Genomic DNA, 22,152 nt, shown 5'->3' with positions numbered 1-22,152 from the left:
GTAAATGTTACAAGAACTGTGCTGCTGCTGTACAACTTTATCATGCCAGATATCATGCCAGATATCCCAATCGTCGTGTTCCTGCTAGAAAAACTTTTGCGGCGGTAGAAAGAAGACTTCGAGGAAACGGACACATTCAATCTCGTCCTGAAAGTTCTGGCAGAAGACGTCTTATTCGCGATATAGAACTTGAAGAAGTTGTCCTTGGCAATTTACAAGATCAGAATTCTGAAACTAGTACCAGAAAATTGGCGACACAGTATAACGTTTCACATACTACGATTTGGAAAATTGCCAATGATAATCTTTTATACCCCTACCATCTACAACCTGTGCAGGAATTGACTGCTGCGGATTTACTTAACAGTATCGATTTTTGCAATGGTATATGAACATTTCAAGGGAAAACAGAAATATTTTATCCAGTGTTTTGTTTGGTGATAAAGCGTCATTTCAAAGACATGGTTTAGTGAACCATCACAATAATCACTGATGGTCTGACGAAAATCCTCACCAAGTTTGTACATGTAAATTTCAACATAATTTTAGTTTAAATGTATTAGCAGGAATCGTAGAAGATTATCTTATTGGTCCGTTTATTATTCCTCGGCGTCTCGGCGTAGTGGAATATTTAAGATTTTTAAATGAGCAACTCCCAATATTGCTTGAAGACGTGCCACTAGCTATCCGTGAACATATGTGGTACGCACATGACGGATCTCCTGCTCCTGGTACATTAGCTGTTAGACAATGGTTAAATTTAAATTTTCCTGGGCGATGGATAGGTCGAGGGGACGATGCACCAGTCAAATGGCCTGCGCGATCACCGGATCTCACACCCATGGACTATTTTTTATGGAGTCACTTAAAAAATGTTGTTTATTCCAACCCTATTGATAGTGTGAAGACGCTTCGTCAAAGAATTTTTGAAGCAGCTAAGGAAGTAAAGAATGACATACATATTTTTTCAAGAATTAGAATATGCTTACAGGAAAATGGAAATTACTTTGAAAATATCCTTTAAAATATATTGTTTTTTTATTGTCAGCCAATTATTTCTCTTAAATTATCTATTGACTGTTAAGTGACTCTTGGTTTTAGTTGTTTTGCTCTTTTTTTAATAACTGTTATTAAACTAACAATAAATAGGTAAGTATTTTGCAATATTTTTTCACTGTTATTACATGAGATTTCTTTAATGCAGGGTTTAAATAATTTCACATGCACAAGAAAATGTGTTTTTTAATAAAGACACCGAAAAAACAATTAAATAGTAAATTTAAAACAGGAAAAATAATGTCTCAGTTGATGCCTGCGCCCCCTTTTGGTCGAATTTTAAAATACAGATCCACAACTAATAATTACTGTGAGGCAATGCGTTTTGGATTTATTAACAAAAGTGTCTGTTTATACCTTGGTATTCGTGGAGGTATAAATCCGTAACACTAATTTATGAAATTGCAAATATCTCCTGAACGATTGGCTTTAGCCATTTTCAACAAGTATACCTTTTTTGTTGAAAAAAGTCCAATATTTCATATTTTGTTACTAAAAGCGGTATACGGGGGTTGGCAAAAAAGTTACTACATATTCAATGCAAAACGTTGCCTGCAGAGGGCGCCTCGTACTCCACACTCAAAAATCATTATTATATTATTTTTCCCATCATTAAAAAACCTCTCTGTTGAAAATTTGAAACATTTCTGACTAAAATTATAGAAATTATTAAGGAAAAACCATTTTTTATTTTTCACTTTGACACCCTGTATCTNATCAGAATTACGTCAAAAAGAAATTCAAATTTATAGTATCATGGAATAATTAGTTTAATGCATGTCTATTGAATTATATTTAATAACTTGTTATGTACATATTCTTTATTTTTTTTATTGAATCGAAAATTGTGATTTTTCAAAAATTATTACAGACGATTGCTAAATCTGTTTAATTTTAAAGGTGCTTAGTTTTTTTAAAAGTATCATGATATATTTCATCAATAAAATTTTCGTTGTAAGTAGTTTTTTATTTTCTAGATACATGTTTAATTTTATTGTGTATATCGGTAATCATTAACTCTTGAGTACCTATCTTATATGGCCGACAATGAGCAACAGCCCAAAGCTTTTAGTTTTATTATTAATAAAACGATTTAGTATAGAAACGCATAATTATAATGCTAAAAAGTTTTGCTGTACTGTATATTGGAAACATTTATACAACATTCATCGCGTTCAAGTTGGGTAAAATAGCTTTTTTAAAACATGTATAAGCCTTTTCTTTGGAGATAATTATATCAGCAAATTTGTTTTATAAGACAATGTTTTCTGTATAAAGATTTTATAGTACATTTTACAAATGCTGTAAGAATGCAACGACAGAACACTAATTAGTGGAATAAATATTATATGTACAGCTTTTATAAAATGGTTTTATAACCTGTGCCTATTTTGGATTTATAAATGCTGAATAACTTTTCTCAACATCTTTTAATAAAGCTTTTACCTGCAGGAGAGTGGTTATATAGATATTTTTAAAGCTATTATAAACTTATTTGTGCTACTTGGGTGCTTAAATCTTAAATGCTTCAAGCAGAAAGCAATATTCTACTACGTTGCATAGCACGATTTCATCATACTCTTTTAAGAGATAAAGAAGTTGTACTACTTGTTTACCTAAACAGGAAAAACATTTTAATTTTTTCTATGTTTTTTCAATATCTTGCCACCTGAGAAAAATTTTTTTAAAAATTACTGAAATAAAGTTATTTTTATAAACATAATTTTGTCTAACCAAAAAAATCTCACACTGAAAAAAGCAGACGAATACAAAATACAAAAACACTTTGGCGCACTTTAAAAAGGTCGTTAACGTTTCGAAAATTCACTGTTTTCGTCTTCTGAATTTTTTTTTTACTTTTCGCTTTAATAGCTAATAGCTAATATTGAGCTCTCTAACTCTACTGATATTGTTCTTTATTCAATCTCATCCAATAGATTCATCTAAATTTCCTGCAAATGGTAAACTTTCAGTACCTATTGTCATTTCATCTATCATCTTACATCTATCTATCTTACAAAGTCTGAGAAGATCTAAAGACTCCTTCACGATGGGTGTGGATGGTATTCCAAGTTTTATCCTAAAAGAATGTGCGTACTCATGTGTTCAAACTTTTAGTGTATTATTTAACTGTATTTTAAAACATTTCAGTTTCCCGTCTCTTTGGAAAAAGGCATATGTGTGTCCAATATTTAAAAAGGGAAATCCTAATGAAATTGCGAATTATAGAGCAATTTCTTAGCTGTGTAATTTTTCTAAAGTTTTTGAATCTATTCAGTGTAATGGAATTTATTATCTCACTAAGCTACTGGTATCCATTCATCAACATGGATTTATGCAGAGAAGTTTTGCCATTTCAAATCTCACTGTCTTTTCTCAATTTATTTCGGAAACTTTGGGTCGTGGAGGTCAAGTTGACGTAATATTTACAGATTTCCAAAAAGCCTTCGACCATATAAATCATTACATCTTACTGGAATGTTACAAGGATTTAATTTTTCAGATTCTTTGATCAGGCTTTTGCAATCGTATTTAGCAAATAGACAATCTATGGTCAGGTTTCAAAATTTTACCTCTCAAGCTTTTTCTCCATCTTCAGGGGTGCCTCAAGGCTCTAATTTGGGACCGCTTTTGTTCTTACTTTTTATTAATGATCTTCCCGATATTTTTTCATGTGAAAAACTGATGTTCGCAGATGATGTTAAATTATTCTCTGTAATAAATTCCCAAACAAACTGGGTCACTCTACAGCTCTGTATGAATCGTATGTCGTTATGGTGTAAATCAAATTGTCTCTTAACAACTCCAAATGTATGGTAATGTCCTTTACTCGTAAAACTAATTTTGTTGTCTACTACTATAACATTGATGGATACATCCTTAGCTGTGTTGAACTGTTTAAGGATCTAGGCATAACTTTTGACAGCAGACTCACTTTCATCGATCACATTAATAATGTATCGAGTGCGTTTCGGACTTACGGTTTTATTTACCGCAATTGTAGAGATTTCACAGATATCCGTATATTTAAAATCTTATTTTATTCCCACGTCAGATCCAAAATGGAGTATGATTCCATATTGTGGTATCCAATATACAACATACATCGGCAAAGGTTGGAGTCAGTTCAAAGGCGGTTTTTAAAATTTATGGCATTTACGCAAGATGGTGGCTATCCGTCACAAGGTTTTAATGTAGATCTCTTGAATCGTTTTGGGCTAGAATCACTGGAAACGCGTCGTAATATTTCACTCATGCGATATTTATATAATCTTCTAAACAACAGAATTGATTGCTCCATTCTATTAACCAAAATTTACTTTCGTGTACCACCACGTGGTAATTATAGACAGCAGCATTTGTTCTTCGTAGTACACCTAGGACTAATTTAGTATACATTATATATTTAATTAATGTGCGATTTATATAACAAAACTGGAAATCATTGCGATATATTTATTGATAATTTAAATGTACTATGTCAATTTGTTTCTCGTATAGTTGTGTTTTATATTCATATATGTATGTGTATTTGTGTATTTACGTATGCTACTGACAATTACTGTATTAGATGTGGGTATTTATTCCTGTAATTGGGTTTAATCCTGTTGGGATAATTAAACTTATTATTATTATTAATAGCTTTGACATTTAAATTTGTTTTCTTTTGTCTACTTCCACATGTCATATGATGTTTATTCAATTATTACTTACTTCATCTTTTGGAATCTGCAGCCAGCAAGTTATTACCTATATTTACGTCTACACTTGAGATAACGCCATCGCTGATTGGTGTAATTTTTTACGGGATTCTGTTCAACCAATCAGCGATCGCATTATTTCGAGGGTGGACGTAACTGTTTGTTATTGTGCACTGGAAACGAACCGTAATATTATGGTAAATCAAAATTAAAAAAACCTTTTGGAGCATGTACATCTTTCTTTTTTGGCTTAAAATTGGGTGTAATATAACCCATACGATGCACATGCAATAGGTACTACAAATGCACCTGTCGCATTTTAGAGAAATGTTTTCAAATTATAATGTTTTCCAAACCTATGTCTAGCAATTCGATCTTGGAATTTATAAATGCAGTATAATCTCCATTAGTCTATCACTCATAACCCACAATTCATTGAAACGAGATTAAAATAATTTACATATGAGTAGTGGAAAATTTATAAATATTAAATACGCATATTTATGAACTTTGGCATAATGTAATCATTTGGGGTCTTTAAATAAGATAAACAAAAAGTTGAAACGATGAATTTCAATTAAGTTATAAGTCGGTCTATCCGGCTAATTTATAACATATTATGATTGTATGCCTTTAATTTAAGTAAAATTATAAAAGGTGTCTTTAGAACATGAAGTTAAACTGTAACAGTAGATGGCATTTTTTAAGCTATATATTTCTTATTAAGGTAGTCATATCCCTGGCCGAGAAAAGGTGAAATTTCTGGCATTTTTAGGTACTGAAATCTTGAAAAGTAAAACGTGTAGAACAAAAGTAAACACAAAAATAAAATCCTTGATGTTTTGTTTATTCATTGTTACCATTTAAATTTACCTAAATGAAATAATAACTAAAAAAAAGCGTTTGTAAAACATGCGTTTTCTGTTATCCTAACCCCACATTTTAAGAATTATTTTTACGTACTTATAAAGAAAAGTAAATAATTTTATATGTAGGACTAAGCAAGTAAATGTTAAAAGAATATTTACATGTGGGGTTTTTTTTAAAAAGTTAGTATTTTCGTAGATTTCAGTACCTAAAACCTTGATGGTTTGATCGTTTTTTGCACCTGTTTATTCGTTTTACTGCGGCGTCTTTGAAAATACTCAGGTGGCATGACATAACATTCCTATTATTTGATAAGCTTTAGATTATTCAGTTATTAAATGTTTGAAATTATTTGTCTTTGCGGAAAACACTATTTAAAGAATATGGGGCCCTTAACACGGGTCCAAAAAAAACTTGGGGTAAATAGAAAAAGCCAAAAACACATTTTTTACCCATACGAAAGTAGTAAGGATACGGCTTAATTGATAATAATGCGAAGTTTTTTCTGGTTTAAGTTGTAAATCTGATTTCTGTAGCTTAAAACGAAAATGAATGTGTCAAATTTCTTAATTAAAACACTAAACTAGCCAAATTTATGTGAACTTTCTTACCAGTTAATTTAATTTCAACGCAACATGTTTTTATTACATAGGTGCCAACATATTATTGTATTTTAAGCAATAAATTGAGAAAAGCAAAGTTTTTCTAAACGAATACAGCTTTTGAGTACGAGCGAGCGCAGCGAGTAACTTTAAAACTATAAAAGTTTAGTAAAACCACTTTTCTTACGAGATTTGTTTATACCATTTTTTCGCATTTTGTGTTGGTAGGTAATTAAAAGCAGGGATAGAAAGCATCGTCAATAAGTTGAAAATTTCAAAAAGTATTTCATCACCAAGAACTAATGACTCCTCAAGATCAAGAATGCCGATAGAAAGTCGTTAACTTTTCAAATTTGAATAATTATACTTTTAGTATATCTATAATATATATGTTTTCGATATTTAAATAAACAATTTTCTGTCAAAATGTTTTTTAACAGTGACATTACTACTTATATGTATACAGGGTATTCTAGAATAACGTGTACAACGGAAGACCACAGATTCGTGGACTCAAAATAGGCAGATTTAGGCTAATTCACCTATATCCGCAATCTCTTCGTTTGGCCGCTAGATGGCCTCAAAGTTCGTAAACATTTTTTAAATTTTGTAAAGAACTTGAATATTAATCGATTTTGATTATTTTTGGGTGTGGACTTTTGCTTTCAATCTACAAATTTTGATGTTATACAGAGTATTTTTTAAAACTCACAACTACAAAATTGGTGTATGGTGAAAATATCCGTTCATAACTTTTGCCTCTTTCGGGCAATAATGACAACTAATTTTTATTTGACAAGTGATACCATTTGGAAGTTTTTGGGCCTCTTATAGAATTTTGATTAAATGAGCGGGTGCAAGATAATATATACCTACATTTAAAAAATATTTTTTGTGCCCAAACCGCTCATTTAATCAAAATTCTACAAGGGACCCAAGAACTTCCAAATGGTACCACCTATAAAATAAAAAATAGTTGTCATTATTGCCCGAAAGAGGAAAAAGTTATGAATTGATATTATCACCATACATCTATTTGTAGGAGTTGTAAGTTTGAAAAAACACTCTGTATAACACCAAAATGTGTAGATTGAAAGCAAAAGTACACACCCCAAAAATAATCCAAATCGATTAATAGGTAGGTATTCGAGTTATTTACAAAATTCAAAAAATTTTCACGAATTTGAGACCATCTAGCGGCCAAACGATGTGATTTTGAATGTATGCGAATTAGCCTAAATCTGCCTATTTTCAGTCCAGGAATCTATGGTCTTCCGTTGAACACGTTATTCTGGGACACCCTGTATATAGTAGTGACATTTCATGTGGTAGAGTACCACTTTTGTAAACGATTTTGAATTTAGTAAAATTGAATATTACTATCAGTCAAAATGCGAAAAAAGTATTTAAGTAACAATCTAAAATAAAGGCCACATTATTTGACAAATATCATCTTTTAGGTATGGCGGTTTTCCACTAAACGGACAGTTGAGTTTATGTCCTGTTTGTGTTTTCTAGAACCTGAAAAACAAAAACAAAACTGAAACAAACCCAAAACTCTTGTTTCCATCAAGAGGGTTCGAGTTTTATTTTTGTTGTCAGTCCTTTTCCACTGGTAGTCGCGAAGAAGTCAGAACACATTTTTCCAATAACCAACCAACATGTTTAGAGAAGATTTTTTTATTCTTAGTTATAGCTGGTTTATACTGAAGTCCTTGGAAAAAAAGTAAGTTTACCTATATATGTACGGTTGAAGTATTTACTTGGTTAGTTAGTTAGTTTGTATACTAGCCAAGTAACCTTAACCGTACACAAATATATTTTTAATAGCTATAATTCATTAATGATTAAAATATTGTTTTTGGGAAGAAGAAAACGCCAACATAGATATTGGGTTGGATCACTTAAATAGAAAACACAACACGACCGCTTCCACTGAACAGACTTGAGTTTCAAAACACGTCGAAACCTTTTGATGTGACCACTTTCGAGCGGGACCCGAAAAACAAAACTCCAACTGTCGCAAAACACGCCAGTCTTCAAAAAGTTTGCGAAAAGTTACAGTTCTGTTTTATTCGACACAGGTTTTTTGTTTTTGTTTTGTCCGTTTAGTGGAAAACCGCCTTTATGTGACAGAAGCAGAATATGCGTGTGTTTTTTTATACAGAAACACTTAATTTTGAATTAAATTGAACTTATTGAAATTATGTATACAGGGTGGGCCACCAGTAACGCCTCGGTCGCTAGTGACTAAACGGCAAATGTTATAGAAACCTGTTTAGGTGGATATGTGTAGGTTGATTACGGCTATATTTTAAAAATATTTTGAAATATACAGGGTGTCCAGGAAAAGCGTACCATATCAAAGTTATGTTTTTTTAAATGGAACACCCTGTATTTTACTGCATTTTTGAAAGCACCGTAAAAAAATAGGTGAATTTTATTAAAGGTTCTGCATACCTAGGACTTACTGTTTGTGAGATATTTCAATTTTAGCGTAGAAATTTAATATTAGCAATAAAAAAATTACTTTAAGGAAGCAGCTTTGGAGGGTCTATTTTAGATTCTTGAAGTTATAAATTGTTATATTTGTCGTCACTTATACAGGGTGTTCAAAAAACTGCTGAATTTTTCTCTCAACTTTAAACAGCACTAACTTGGTTATTTTAAATGGAACACCCAGTATATTTTTACTTTGGGAGTTGGGGAAATTTAAAACTCTTTGAAACTGTGTTCCCTATACCTATCTCTAACGGTATTGGAGATATTTTTGCAGTTTCATTTTTATCGATTTTTTTGTAAGATGTATCCACGTGTCTTTATCCAGGTATTTACTGAATTGGTTTGGGTTCTTCTTGATGACGTCTATTGAGAAAAATGAGGATGCAATTAGATGGCGCACCTGCTCATTTTTCATATTCAGTGAGAAATTATTTAAATCGAAAATTTAATAACAAATGGATAAGTAGGAATGGTGCATGTCAGTGACCATGTAGGAGTCCAGATCTCACCGTAATAGACTTATTTCTTGAGAGCTATATAAAAAATCTTGTACAAAATGTTCCACCTACTACTTGCGATGATATTAAAGGGAAGGATTAGATATGCATTTGCGTGAGAATATCATTTGAAGATAGAATAAGATGCTGTATTCAAGAGAATGGTTATCAATTCGGACATCAATTAAAATTTTTCTTTGTTTCTCCTAAAAGTAAAATTTCCTTTTATCATTATCATGATAATATTCAAAAAAGTTTTGTAATAAAAAATATTATTTTATAAGCCGAATAATTATAAAAAGTTATTAATTTTGTATAAATATGTTTGTAGTAAGTAACTGAATTATTTATGAACATGAAAAATATTTATTAAAGAAAATTTTACTTTTAGAAGAAACAAAGAAAAATTTTAATAGATGTTCGAATTGATAACCATTCTCTTGAATACAGCATCTTATTCTATCTTCATATGATATTCTCACATTCCTTAGAATTTTTGGGGTGATTGTGGCAAATGCATCTCTAATCCTTCCCTTCACATCATCGCAAGTAGTAGGTGGAACACTATGTACAAGATTTTTTTATAGCCCGAACCAAAGAAGTCTGTTACGGGAGGTTTGAACACCTGTGGTAGCCACTGACATGGACCATTCCTACCTACTCATTTATTACTTAATTTAATTAATTATTAATTAATTTATATAATTTCTCACTGAATATGAAAAATGTGTAGGTAATTCATCTAATTGCATTCACATTTTTCTCCTTTTATTTAAAGAGACGTCGTCAAGAAGAATCCAAACCAATTCAGTAAAGACTTCGATAAAGACTCGTGGATACATCTTACAAAAAAAATCGATAAAAAACGAAACGGCACAAATATCTCCAATACCGTTAGAGATAGGTATAGGGAACCTATACACAGTTTGAAACAGTTTTAAATTTTCTAACTCCCAAAGTAAAAATATACTGGGTGTTCCATTTAAAATAACCAAGTTATTGCTGTTTAAAGTTGAGAGAAGTATTCAGCAGTTTTTTGAACACCCTGTATAATACTAAGTGACGACAAATATAAAAATGTATAACTTCAATGATCTAAAATAGACCTTTAAAATTATTTTTTTATTGCTAATATTAAATTTCTCTGCTATGCCTGCATTTTCACTAAAATTGTCCTAGGTATGCAGAACCTTTAATGAACACACTCAAATTAAAAAATTACCAACACTTTTTGCGCATTGCACCATAATTAGGTGTAAAAAATTTAACCGAAACTTCTCGACAAAACGAAATGTTCATAAAAATTGTATTTTCTTAACATTTCCAGAATGGCCTAACAGATTGTTTTGAAATATCGGCGTGTAAATAACTGTGTCAATTGCTACTCTCCTGTGAGGAACCAGCAGAATACTAAAAGTCAGTGACAAAGACCATTTACCAAGAGAGTCACCAGACAAACCGGTTACGAACTTCTTATTACTTCTTGTCATGCTGGAGGTGAGATGAACGATAAACGATTTAGCTATAGAGCTGTTAGAAAGATGTTTTAAATATGGGTGAGATGTAACCTATATAGCATACGTCATTATTCTAAATGTCATTGTTACTAATTGGAGAAACAACTATATACCCTGAAAGACATTAGATTATATCCAAGTACCTAGTATTTATCAGAAGGTATTGGCCTAGTCATGATTTCATAGCACCTACAATTTAGAAAGTGATATGACATAATTATAATAAGTGACATGTTGTAAATGTTTTGTTTCACCCGGACTGAAAATATGTCTATAAATAGACATGCAAATTTCTAAATCGTTTACCTTCACCTTTGGCATGCCGTACCTTGGATTGTTGAAAAATTACTATTAGAAATAATATATTTCTAAATAAAACATCGACAACTAAAATACAATTTAAAATTTCAAATTTACTCTATTGCTTAATTAGCATCTAATTATCATTAATGTAATTTGCGAGAAATAGTTACTTCTTGGTATTAGCAAAACCCGTCAGTAAACATATAAAAATCACAAAGAGCGTAAACAAATTGAAATTACACAGATATCGTTAAATGACTTATCAGTAGATGTACATAGCATATAAAAGACGTAACTCTTGTATCCTCTGAGTCCTTTTTAGTGGATTCAGTGAAATCCGTTATTTCTTATTAGTTATTAATCTCGAAAAATCTTCCACTATGCAAATATAAGTTTATTAATATTATTTTTGTTCCCCGCGTATAGTTATGGTAAGTATCTTCTACCCTATTGTTTGATATTATTTAATTGGGACATACTTTGATTTCTATTTTACTAACCACGAAAATAAATTTACAAATTAATGAAGCAAATCCTTCAAATATTCATTTTTATACTGCTGTGTGCATTTTTGTTGACCTCCGATGTGCCTCAGGGCGCTAATTTAGGTCTACTTCTTATTCTTAAACGACTTGTTTACATTTCTTAACTCTTTCCATCTCTTCTTTTTTGACGACTGATGATGTTTATGTTAGACTTCAAGAGTTTTTAAAGATGTCTGGCTTGGGCGTGTTTTATTAATAAATGCAAAATCTTGATTTTAATTTTTTAACTATTTTTTTGTTATTCTTTAAATTAGGGACCTCTAGCATTATGTAGGGAAGTGAAAAATCTTGGTGCACTGTGCTGTCTTATTCAAATCGTAGTGCTATTAGATTATTTTGATTTTAGATTTTGATTATTGTGTTGAATTTCGCCTTTCGAACAAATAAAATAATTTCAGAAGTCAAGAAAATTTTAGAGTTTGTAATTCTCAAATCTCGGGGATTTTACAAATTTTTTAATGACGGCGTTATTACGCCCGCGTTATAGCCTCTTGAATTTGGTGCTAATATTGATTGTTCAGAATTATTGTGTAAATTGTGTATTTAATTTCAATGACCATAGAGCTTGCACTACCGAGAGATTTTATCTGAGAACTGTTAGAACCAGTGTGTTGTACCATTCTCCTTTATAATATGTAATGTGCCGAAATTTCGCATATGTCGAATCATTTTTAGGATAACTTTGTTTAAATGTTTTATTGTTTGTCATATATTGTAGTATTTTCTATGTACTTTCAAGTATTTTGTAATCACACATTTTTTTTTGTTTTTCTTGGCTCTGTAATTGGGATTTTCCCGTGAGCAGTTATAATTTTAAATTTTAAAACGGAAAGAGTAAGTCGTGAGGTTTTTTAATAAAAAATACGTCATACTACAAGATATTAAAATGTAACAAAAGCCGGGACGCGCAGTCATTTATTTACTAGTTCCCAAAACGGATGGGCAAAAAGTAAAATACTCTTGTCAACACAAATTATCGAAAGTTGATGGCTTTCAAGTAGTAGGTCGACAAGACCGTCCTTCGGGGAAGGCTTCACGAAATTTATCAATATTTGTAACAAGTTCGCTTAGAGTCAGGGCCATATGGTAGTCATCTGGTGCGTCTGGGAGACGCCGCGTCGAACCCCATCTTTGTAACAACACGCGAAACCGCGAGAAAGACGTAGAGGTTCCAAAAAATAGACTTAAATTAAATTGTTAAACTGAAATAATAATTGGAAAAGAAGGTAACAGATCATAGCTGGTTTTTCGGCGGATTTTCCAAGCTATAAGAGTAGATTGATTGAGATCGACTAATCCGTCCCGTAATTCGCGGAGTCATTAAAGGAAGGCTAAGGTTAATTATAAGTAAGTTTAGCTTCAGAATTATTGTTATAAACGTAAAGTCAAGTCAGTTAGGTAATTATTATTATAGTTATCCAAGCGTTCCGATATTCAGGTCTCCGCCAATAAGATAAGAACCGAAACTTCTGGACCCAAGAAATGGGTGTGTCAAAGCGAAGTGTGGAATTCAGGAGAGATCTCGAAAAAGGCAGTTCGTTCTTAAGTTTCACATTGAGCAGACTAATTATTAACTTATAAAGTCTCGGGCTAATTAATTAATTTTGAGAGTTTTTCTAAATTTTGTATGAAGCGAGCATTCCCTGAATCTCGGTACGCTGTCGCGGTTGAATCAATTCATTAATAATGCTGTTCGAGTCGTTGTGTTGTTATTTTGTTTGTTTGTTTTGTTTATTGTTAATAAAACCCTTCCTGGAAGTTTTGGTGTTTCCTTTTGTTTCTCCAATTTCACTGTCACCCTGTATAGTCAGCCACTGGATTATATTCCACGTAAGCGATGAATGGTAAGTGCTTGGAATTGATTCTCTGAACCTACAACATTTCTAAGTTCCCACGTATTAATTAAAGTATAGCGTTAATGATAATAAACTCCCTTTCGAGAATTAAATAGTAACTCTTTCGAGAATTAAATAGATAATTAATTAAAAGTAGATAATTAAAGAAAAAAACCCTCAGGCTACAAAAAAATGAAATTGTAACTAGTTTAATTTAAAGCAAATTAAAAAGAAAAACGAAAATGACATTTTTTGTTTCAATGCATGTCCAATTTTAACAATAAAAAAGATTAATAATAAAAAAAAAAGGTCACTATGGATTTTACCCAGGGCAACGACTTGAGGTAACCACAGCTAATGCTGCAGGACCATCGACGTACTACGTAGTGACGGAACTAGCTTACTATGGTAAATGTTTAGGATTCACAACTGAGACTTTTGACACTATAGTAGTTGATTGCCCAGGAGCGGAGAAGATTGGTTGCTTCCAAGTTTTAACGCCTCAGTTTAACACTCAGGATAATACCATCTCCTTCACTGAAAATGTAAGTCCATACAATTTTTCTTCTATTAAGCAATGAGTGCCACATTTATTTTATGAAACTTATTTTCTTGGTATCTGATATTTTTCAGGTAAACAAGATATGTGCAAAGAAAGTGAATGAATTCTGCATAGGAATCGAAATTGAGGATAAAATAATAAATCTGAATTGCAATTTTCAATATGAGGAGGGGATGTTCCAAGTTAGCGGAGGGCAAAGTCTCACAGGGGCAATTCCATTAAATAAAGAACCATCAAGGGAATGAAGGTGTACAGAAAAAAAAAGTTAATTTTAAATTCGTTTTATATTTTTTTTTCTCTAAAGTTACAAGTACGAGTACTATTTTTTCCTTTCCTTCGACATTTTTTCATTTGGATTGTTTATAGCAGAAAGCAACAGAATTAAAGCTGTCTAACAACAGTAGCATACGTTAAATATCATACGTCATATGTAACATTTTAAATGTCATTGTTACTAAATGGGAAAACAACTACTCCACGGGCTATATGCCCTGACAGGCATTGAATTATACTCCAGTACCTAGTAAAAAGTTTATTCGTGAGAAGGTATTAGTCGAGTAGTAGGTCACTCTGCTCCAGTAGGATCAAGTAGCAATAACAGTTAAGATGTTTGCAGACAGACATCCAAATTTCTTAATCATTTACCTTAATTTTTGGCATACCGAAACCTGTAGTGTTGGAAAAAATTGCTATTAATTGATGTTACTTCTATAAAACAACAACTAAAATATAATAAAAAATTTACAAACAATTTACTCTGTTACGTAATTTGCATTTAATTGTCTTTAATGCCATTTATGAGAAATGGTTATTTCTTGGTATCAGCAAAACTCGTTAGTAAACAGATAAAAATCACAAAGAGCGTAAACAAATTGAAAATACACAGATATCGTTAGACGACTTCCTCAGTAGATGTTGCTGTGTTAATGCTTAAAAAGGGTATTTCTTGTGTTTTCTGAGTTGTTTTAAGTTGATTCACTGTAATTCTTTATTTCTTATTGGTTATTAACATTGTAAAATCTTCCATAATGTTTTCAAATATAAGTTTATTAATATTGGTTTTGTACCTCAGGTGTAGTCATGGTAAGTATGATACTACGATATTGTTTGAAATTATTTCATTGTGACATATTTTAATTTGTATATTACTAACCACGAAAATAAATTTAACAACTGAATGAAGGAAATCATTTTAAAATTAATTTTTATACTGCTGCATGCATTTTTTTCTTAATAGAGAATCTCATTCTGAAAGAAAGAAGTAAATAGGTATGTAAAACAAATATTTATTAATTATTTAATATTTAGTCTGATCTTGATATGACCATTTATATAGGTACGTTTTATTTGTCTTATTTCATAGTTGTTTGTCTTTTTCCAAAAGTTTATAAATATTATTTTCCTGATTATTATTTATTTCAACATATTAAACCAACCATAATCTAAATACATGTAAAAAAGGTACTACTTCACTCTACACCTACATATTTTATGTCTGCTTATTTTATTTTAAAGCTATATGAAGGGAAAATGAAATCTTTTCAAAAAACTTTGTAATTCTTATCAAATGAAGTATATATACTCTTTGACAGCAAATATATGTATGTACCCGAAAAAATAACTACGTAGGTAAGCTAGTCAATAATAATTATCTAGAAAAAATATCTCTCGAAATCAATAAATATGTATCTGCCACAAAACTTCAAAAAAATTGTGCTCGACTCTTATGATTGTATCGCTGGGATCGCTATCAGGAAATTCATCTACGATACATTTATTGATATATGCATGTATCTCTGCAAAACTGTACAGGGTGATTCACTATATTTTGCCCCCCCCTTTTAACTTTTTTGTTTAAAGAGTTATAAAAAAATGTAAAATACAAAAGTTGCACGATTTTTTAAAATAGTATAGCTAAAAGCAACTAAATACAGCTATATAAATAGCTGTATTTTTAATAGGAACAAATGTATCTTTTTAGATTTTTAATGCCTTAATAAGGTGTTAATTTGCTCCTATAGCAATTTTGGTATATACAAAGCTGTTATAATATTCTAATAGTAAAATTATACAATTTTATAAAGGCTTTGTTAGTCTTATAAACGTGATAAATGAAACTTCTATAAAAGTTTAAAGTGTAATAGCTGCTTCCTTGTTTTTTATAATCTTATAAACACTTACCGGTCAATTTTTAAAGCTTTAATACAGTATATTGATTGCACTATTAATGTTATAACATTATCATTTAAATAGACTATATGACTAAATTATAAATAATTTTAGCTTTTTAAGTTAAATAATATCACAAGCTTTAAAAAATATTATGTAAAAGGGATCTATTACAGCTGTAAGCAGAATAGTTTAAGTAGTTTCTTCTCAACGAAAAAGCTATTTTTGAGAAATGCAGCAATATATATTGTACTATAAAACTACTGTATAGTAAAGCTTTCGAAGGCATTGTCCCTAACCTAAAAAATCTGTAAATTAGAAAGTTTTAGTGTTAATATACTATTACAACCATTATGACGATAAAACTGCATGTTGTTTTCTAAAATGTACCTACTATGCGTTATGTCCTAGGATTTTTTAATTACCCTTCAGGAAGATACTAGAATCAATCACTTTAATCATATTATTACGTTCAAATCAGCCCTTTATTATTTCAAACAAACCTGCCAAATTTCATTAAAATAGATGAGAGTTTGTTTAAGTATACGATAAGTTGCTTTTCCAGTCACTGCAAAATTATTTTGTGCTGCAAACAACAACAGTAAAAGTACTGTAATACTGTTTACTGATTATAATTTCATTAATTATTAATTACAATTAACACTAACTGATAATGATTTCATCTGTAGACATACGTCTCTTCTAGAATTTATTCGTCGTTTATGACCAATAAGCGGCTGACTCGAAAATTGTGATATCATTTTTCAAAAATTATTACAGACGATTGTCAAATCTGCTTAATTTTAAAGGCGCTTAGTTTTTTTAAAGGTATCATGATATATTTCATCAATAAATTTTTCGTTGCAAGTAGTTTTTTATTTTCTAGATGCATATTTAATTTTGTTGTGTATATCGGTAAACATTAACTCTTGAGTACCTATCTTATACGGATGACAATCAGCAATAGCCCAAAGCTTTTAGTTTTATTATTAATAAAACGATTTAGTATAGAAACGCATAATTATAAAGCTAAAAAGTTTTGTTGTACTGTATATTGGAGACATTAATACAACATTCATCGCGTTCGAGTTGCGAAAAATAGCTTTTATAAAACATGTATAAACCTTTTGTTTGGAGACAATTATATTAGCAAATTTGATTTATAAGCCAATGTTTTCTGTATAAAAATTTTATAGTATATTTTACAAATGCTGTAAGAATGCAATGACAGAACACTAATTAGTGGAATAAATATTGTATGCACAGCTTTTATAAAATGGTTTTATAAGCTGCGCCTATTTCGGATTTATAAATGCTTATTTAATACTGAATAACTGTTCTCAACATCTTTTAATAAAGCTTTTACCTGCGGAAGATTGGTTATACAGGGTAGCCCATCGAAAACGTACCGCAAGGCATTACAGGGTAGTAAAGAACTTTTCGGCAAAATCCAAAAACAGGTCAAATTTGTTTCTGAGGGGGACAACTTTTGGCTCAAAAAGCATACCAAAATCTTCAACCCCCTAAGTGGGGGTGCTATCCCCTAAATTTTTTCAAATGGGAATGGGGGTCAAGTGGGGGGTCATTAGAAAGGGCTTTTAATTCTCTATACATCGATTCTTACTTTTTGAAAATCGATTCATTATTTTAGAAAATATGCAGCTTTGAAAATACGAACAATATTTTTGACGAGAAATGCGAAAATCGATTTAATTTTACTTCAAAACTTACGGTATTAGTCAAGTAAATGCTGAAAATGTTGTCCGCCAACTTGCATACAATGATACAGGTTGTCTTCAAACCGTTGTCGAACATTCTGGAGCACTTGCGGTGTTACTTCGCGACATACATTAATGATTCGTCCTCGCAGATCTTCCAAGGTATCAGGTGGAGTGCTGTAAACTTTGCTTTTAATGTGCCCCCAGAGAAAGAAATCTAAAGGATTTAAGTCGGGTGACCGAGGGGGCCACTCAATTGCACCTCTTCGTCCTATCCAGCGTCCTGGAAACGTCTCATTTAGGTAATTGCGCACATTGAGCGAGTAATGTGGAGGAGCTCCGTCTTGCTGGAAAATCAGTTCGTGTTCATTGTAAGCAGGGTCGTCCTCTATGATATTTGTTAGAGCTGGGTCGATGACATTTTGTAGTAAATCCAAGTACATATCGCCTGTCAAATTTCCAGGAAGGAAAAAAGGACCTACAATGGAATTTCCAAAAATACCTGCCCATACATTCAACTTCTGGGGGTGTTGGGAGTGTGTCTCATGGAAAATCCTTGGATTGGTATCAGCCCAGTAACGACAATTATGGCGATTCACTAAACCATTCAAGAAGAACGTACACTCGTCCGAAAAACACACATTAAAGAGGAAATTATCGTTTATCGCTCGTTCAGTCATTATTTCGCAAAATTGCAAACGACGATCAAAATCGTCTTCATTTAGCTCTTGCACTAGCCGAATCTTATAAGGATGGAATTTGTATTTTTTTAATATTCGTTGGACACTTGTACGACTCACTCCTGTCGCAGTAGCCAATTGCATTGTACTCAGCGTACTATCCATTGCCACTTGCCCCAATACCGCTATTTCCGTAGGTTCATTTAGTACCGGATTTTCAACCTGCCTCTTTTTGTTATGAACGGAGCCAGTTTCGCGAAATTTGGCCACCAATTCGCGAACAATTTTTCCAGACGCATGTTTCTCAGGATGCCGTTGGTTGAACAGTTCGGCGACCCGATTTCCGCATTCATTGTTTTTGAAAAAAAGCTCAATAATTTCTACTCTTTCTGGAATTGAGTACACCATAATTAATCAATTTAAAAGACTCGGCAGTATTGGTACTCTTCAACTACAAGTCACAAGACAGTTATCTAGCAACTTCTTGTGGCCTATCTAAATACGAAACAAAAAGCGGACAATTTTTTGCTCACCAAAATCAGGCTAAAGAATTCGCAAATCAGAAAAAAAAACAGCGAATTCTTTTGAAGGAATTTACCAAGCTAATACCGTAAGTTTTGAAGTAAAATTAAATCGATTTTCGCATTTCTCGTCAAAAATATTGTTCGTATTTTCAAAGCTGCATATTTTCTAAAATAATGGATCGATTTTCAAAAAGTAAGAATCGATGTATAGAGAATTAAAAGCCCTTTCTAATGACCACCCACTTGACCCCCATTCCCGTTTAAAAAAATTTGGGGGATGGCACCCCCACTTAGGGGGTTGAAGATTTTGCTATGCATTTTGCGGCAAAAGTTGCCCCCCTCAGAAGCAAACTTTACCTGTTTTTGGATTTTGCCGAAAAGTTCATTACTACCCTGTAATGCCATGCGGTACGTTTTCGATGGGCTACCCTGTATAGATATTCTTAAAGCTATTATAAACTTATTTATGCTACTTGGGTACCCTTCGGTCAATTACTTGATCTTTCCGAACAGAAAATGCATCTCCATTTCGTCGCAAGGTCGTCTTCAATCTTGTAAAGGTTCTATGATCAGGAATGAGGCGCTCTGGATATCTTTCTCGATATAACTCTACAGCTCTTCTTGAATTTTTTTCGACTTGCCATAAATTAGCAACATATCAACATTTTCTGAATGAGAACACATTTTGTAAGTACAAAAGTTATACGTTCGTATTGAGTAATGGCAAGTATTTTGTGACATTTATGCACTTTACACAACGAACATTCTATTGTATTCCAACGACTACTTGATCGTTCCACCACTAATGTGATTTTTAGGTGGTATTTCTTTTGAGACTCTTTAGGACGATATTGCTTATAATTTCTAAACGAAATAATTCAGAAAAATTTCTCTAATAGAAAATTATTTGAAAAAAAAGAGAGCTTTTTAACAGGAAAAAAATTTGGGTATATTTCTGGAAAAAATATAATTGACGACGTCATTAGTTTCTGTCAAATCCTAAAGATAATACTTTCGATTTAAAATGGATATTACCTCATTCCATTTAAAACCACTTGTCCAAATTGTATTTAAATTTTTTGTATCCTCACAGTAGGCCCATTCTATCGAGTTTGAGACACCCTGTACATATTATTACTGCATATTTTCAACTACTGCACATTTCTTTTAATTCCTTACAAATTGTTCCTTTTACAGGCGACAAAGAATGCACCATGTCAGAAGTACTTTTGAAGTGGTTCGAAAAAGGTAACTATGGATTTTACCCAGGGCAACGACTTGATGTAACCACAGCTAATGCTACAGGACCAACGACGTCCTACGTAGTGACGGAACTAGCTTACTATGGTAAATGTTTAGGATTCACAACTGAGACTTTTGACACTATAGTAGTTGATTGCCCAGGAGCAGAGAAGATTGGTTGTTTCCAAGTTCTAACGCCTCAGTTTAACACTCAGAATAATACCATCTCCTTCACTGAAAATGTAAGTCCATACAATTTTTTTTCTATTAAGCAGTAAGTGCCACATTTATTTTATGAAAACTATTTTCTTGGTATCTGATATTTTTCAGATAAACAAGATATGTGCAAAGAAAGTGAATGAATTCTGCATAGGAATCGAAATTGAGGATAAAATAATAAATCTGAATTGTCATTATCAATTCATGGCCGGTGTGCCCAAAAGTGTTGCACCGTACAGCTTCGCAGGGGCAATTCCAATAAATGCAAGACCAGCAAGGGCCTGAAAGTATAAAGAAAAGGAAAAAAAAGATTAATAAAGTTAATTTTAAATTCTTTTTATAATATTTCTTTCAAAATACAACTTCGAGTACTTTTGATAGATTAATATCTTTCTCTTTTCCTTTCCTTCATCATATCTTCTTTTGGAATTTTTAAGCAGAGAACAAAACAGTTAAATATCTCCAATAGTAGCCCGGTCAAAATAGGCATTTCAAATAACGAAAATTCCGACAGAGCTAAATTTTGATGGAGACCTTGGGTACACCATTAGAAATAAAGTGTCAAAAGTCCCCATCGATCCCATGTGTGCTAAAAATGTTATTCAATACAATACTCTTTTAACTGTATGATGATTATTGATATTGATATTGGTTATTGACTTTAACTGTTGTTCTGATTTTTTTGATATTTTAAGCTGATTCATACTCTTCAAAGTCGACAGTCATGTCTTCTTCGATTTCTTCTTCTTCTTGTTCCTCTTCTTCTTGCTGGATGTTCATAAATTATTCAAATGAAGATGAATCAGCTGTCTCTTCATTGAAATCACATGAATCTTCGTCTGTTGTATTCAATTGGACATTTGAGCAAGACTGGCTTTGGCAATTAGTACACGCTGGAGAACACAGTAACCCTACTCTTCTACAGACACATTTAGCACTACAACCTTTTTTGCAATTGCAAAAAATAGTGTTTAGGAGTTTTTCCAGAGCAGGTGGAAGTAAAGTTTGAATCGGTTCCAGTGTATTATCTGTTAATTTCCAACCCCAGTCTTCTGGGTTCAGTTGATTGCCTAGCCATGTCTGAACTTGATAGTATACTCGATACAAGTCTTGATTAGCAGAAGCCGATGTTGGAGGAAGACAAGATAGTTGTACTTGTTTCTTGTTTCGTATATTTTTTACAGAAGTTAAATATTTATATTTATCTGTACAATCAATTATTTTGGAGCTCCTTAACAGCAAGGAGAAAGCGAATTCCTTTTGTGATTATTGTTTGAGGTGAAGAATAAATTTCTGCAATCAATGAAATCTTTTTTTTCCAAATAATTTTAATACTGATGTTTTACCCCTTCTGAACATTGCTGATGTCGTATCGCAGCTGGTTATCGCATGTAAAAATAAGATATGGTTTTGGCATTTTGGATAAGCAGATAAACTTTTTGAAGAATATATTTCTGTTCGCTGTTGAGCCTTTCCAGGTTTTAAAAAGTATATAATTTTATCAATTGGAGTCCTTGCAGTGAGTAGTATTAATAAGTCAACATCTTCACCAACTACAATAGTTGTATTTGTTGCATTAAATTGTTCTATTGCTGTTTCAATTATAAGGACAT

At 31.9% G+C, this 22,152-nt stretch overlaps 2 protein-coding genes across 2 annotated transcripts; both read left to right on the top strand.

The window, feature by feature from the left end:
- The first annotated feature begins 13,395 nt into the window (after window positions 1-13,395).
- Window positions 13,396-14,701, top strand: LOC108905680. Its single transcript, XM_018708654.1, has 3 exons — window positions 13,396-13,434; window positions 13,735-13,970; window positions 14,059-14,701. The coding sequence occupies exons 1-3, from the start codon at window positions 13,428-13,430 to the stop codon at window positions 14,230-14,232; spliced, it is 417 nt and encodes a 138-aa protein (XP_018564170.1). The 5' UTR covers window positions 13,396-13,427; the 3' UTR covers window positions 14,233-14,701.
- A 246-nt stretch (window positions 14,702-14,947) lies between these two features.
- Window positions 14,948-20,919, top strand: LOC108905677. The gene is made up of 3 exons (XM_018708650.1): window positions 14,948-15,070; window positions 20,276-20,562; window positions 20,651-20,919. Exons 1-3 carry the CDS (start codon window positions 15,016-15,018, stop codon window positions 20,822-20,824), a joined length of 516 nt encoding a protein of 171 aa, XP_018564166.1. The 5' UTR covers window positions 14,948-15,015; the 3' UTR covers window positions 20,825-20,919.
- Window positions 20,920-22,152: the final 1,233 nt, after the last annotated feature.

Source organism: Anoplophora glabripennis, unplaced genomic scaffold (genome assembly GCF_000390285.2).
Source record: "Anoplophora glabripennis isolate ALB-LARVAE unplaced genomic scaffold, Agla_2.0 scaffold211, whole genome shotgun sequence".
Classification (NCBI taxonomy): domain Eukaryota; kingdom Metazoa; phylum Arthropoda; class Insecta; order Coleoptera; family Cerambycidae; genus Anoplophora; species Anoplophora glabripennis.
Note: the sequence above shows the minus strand (reverse complement) of the source record. Positions and strands in the feature narration are given on the sequence as shown.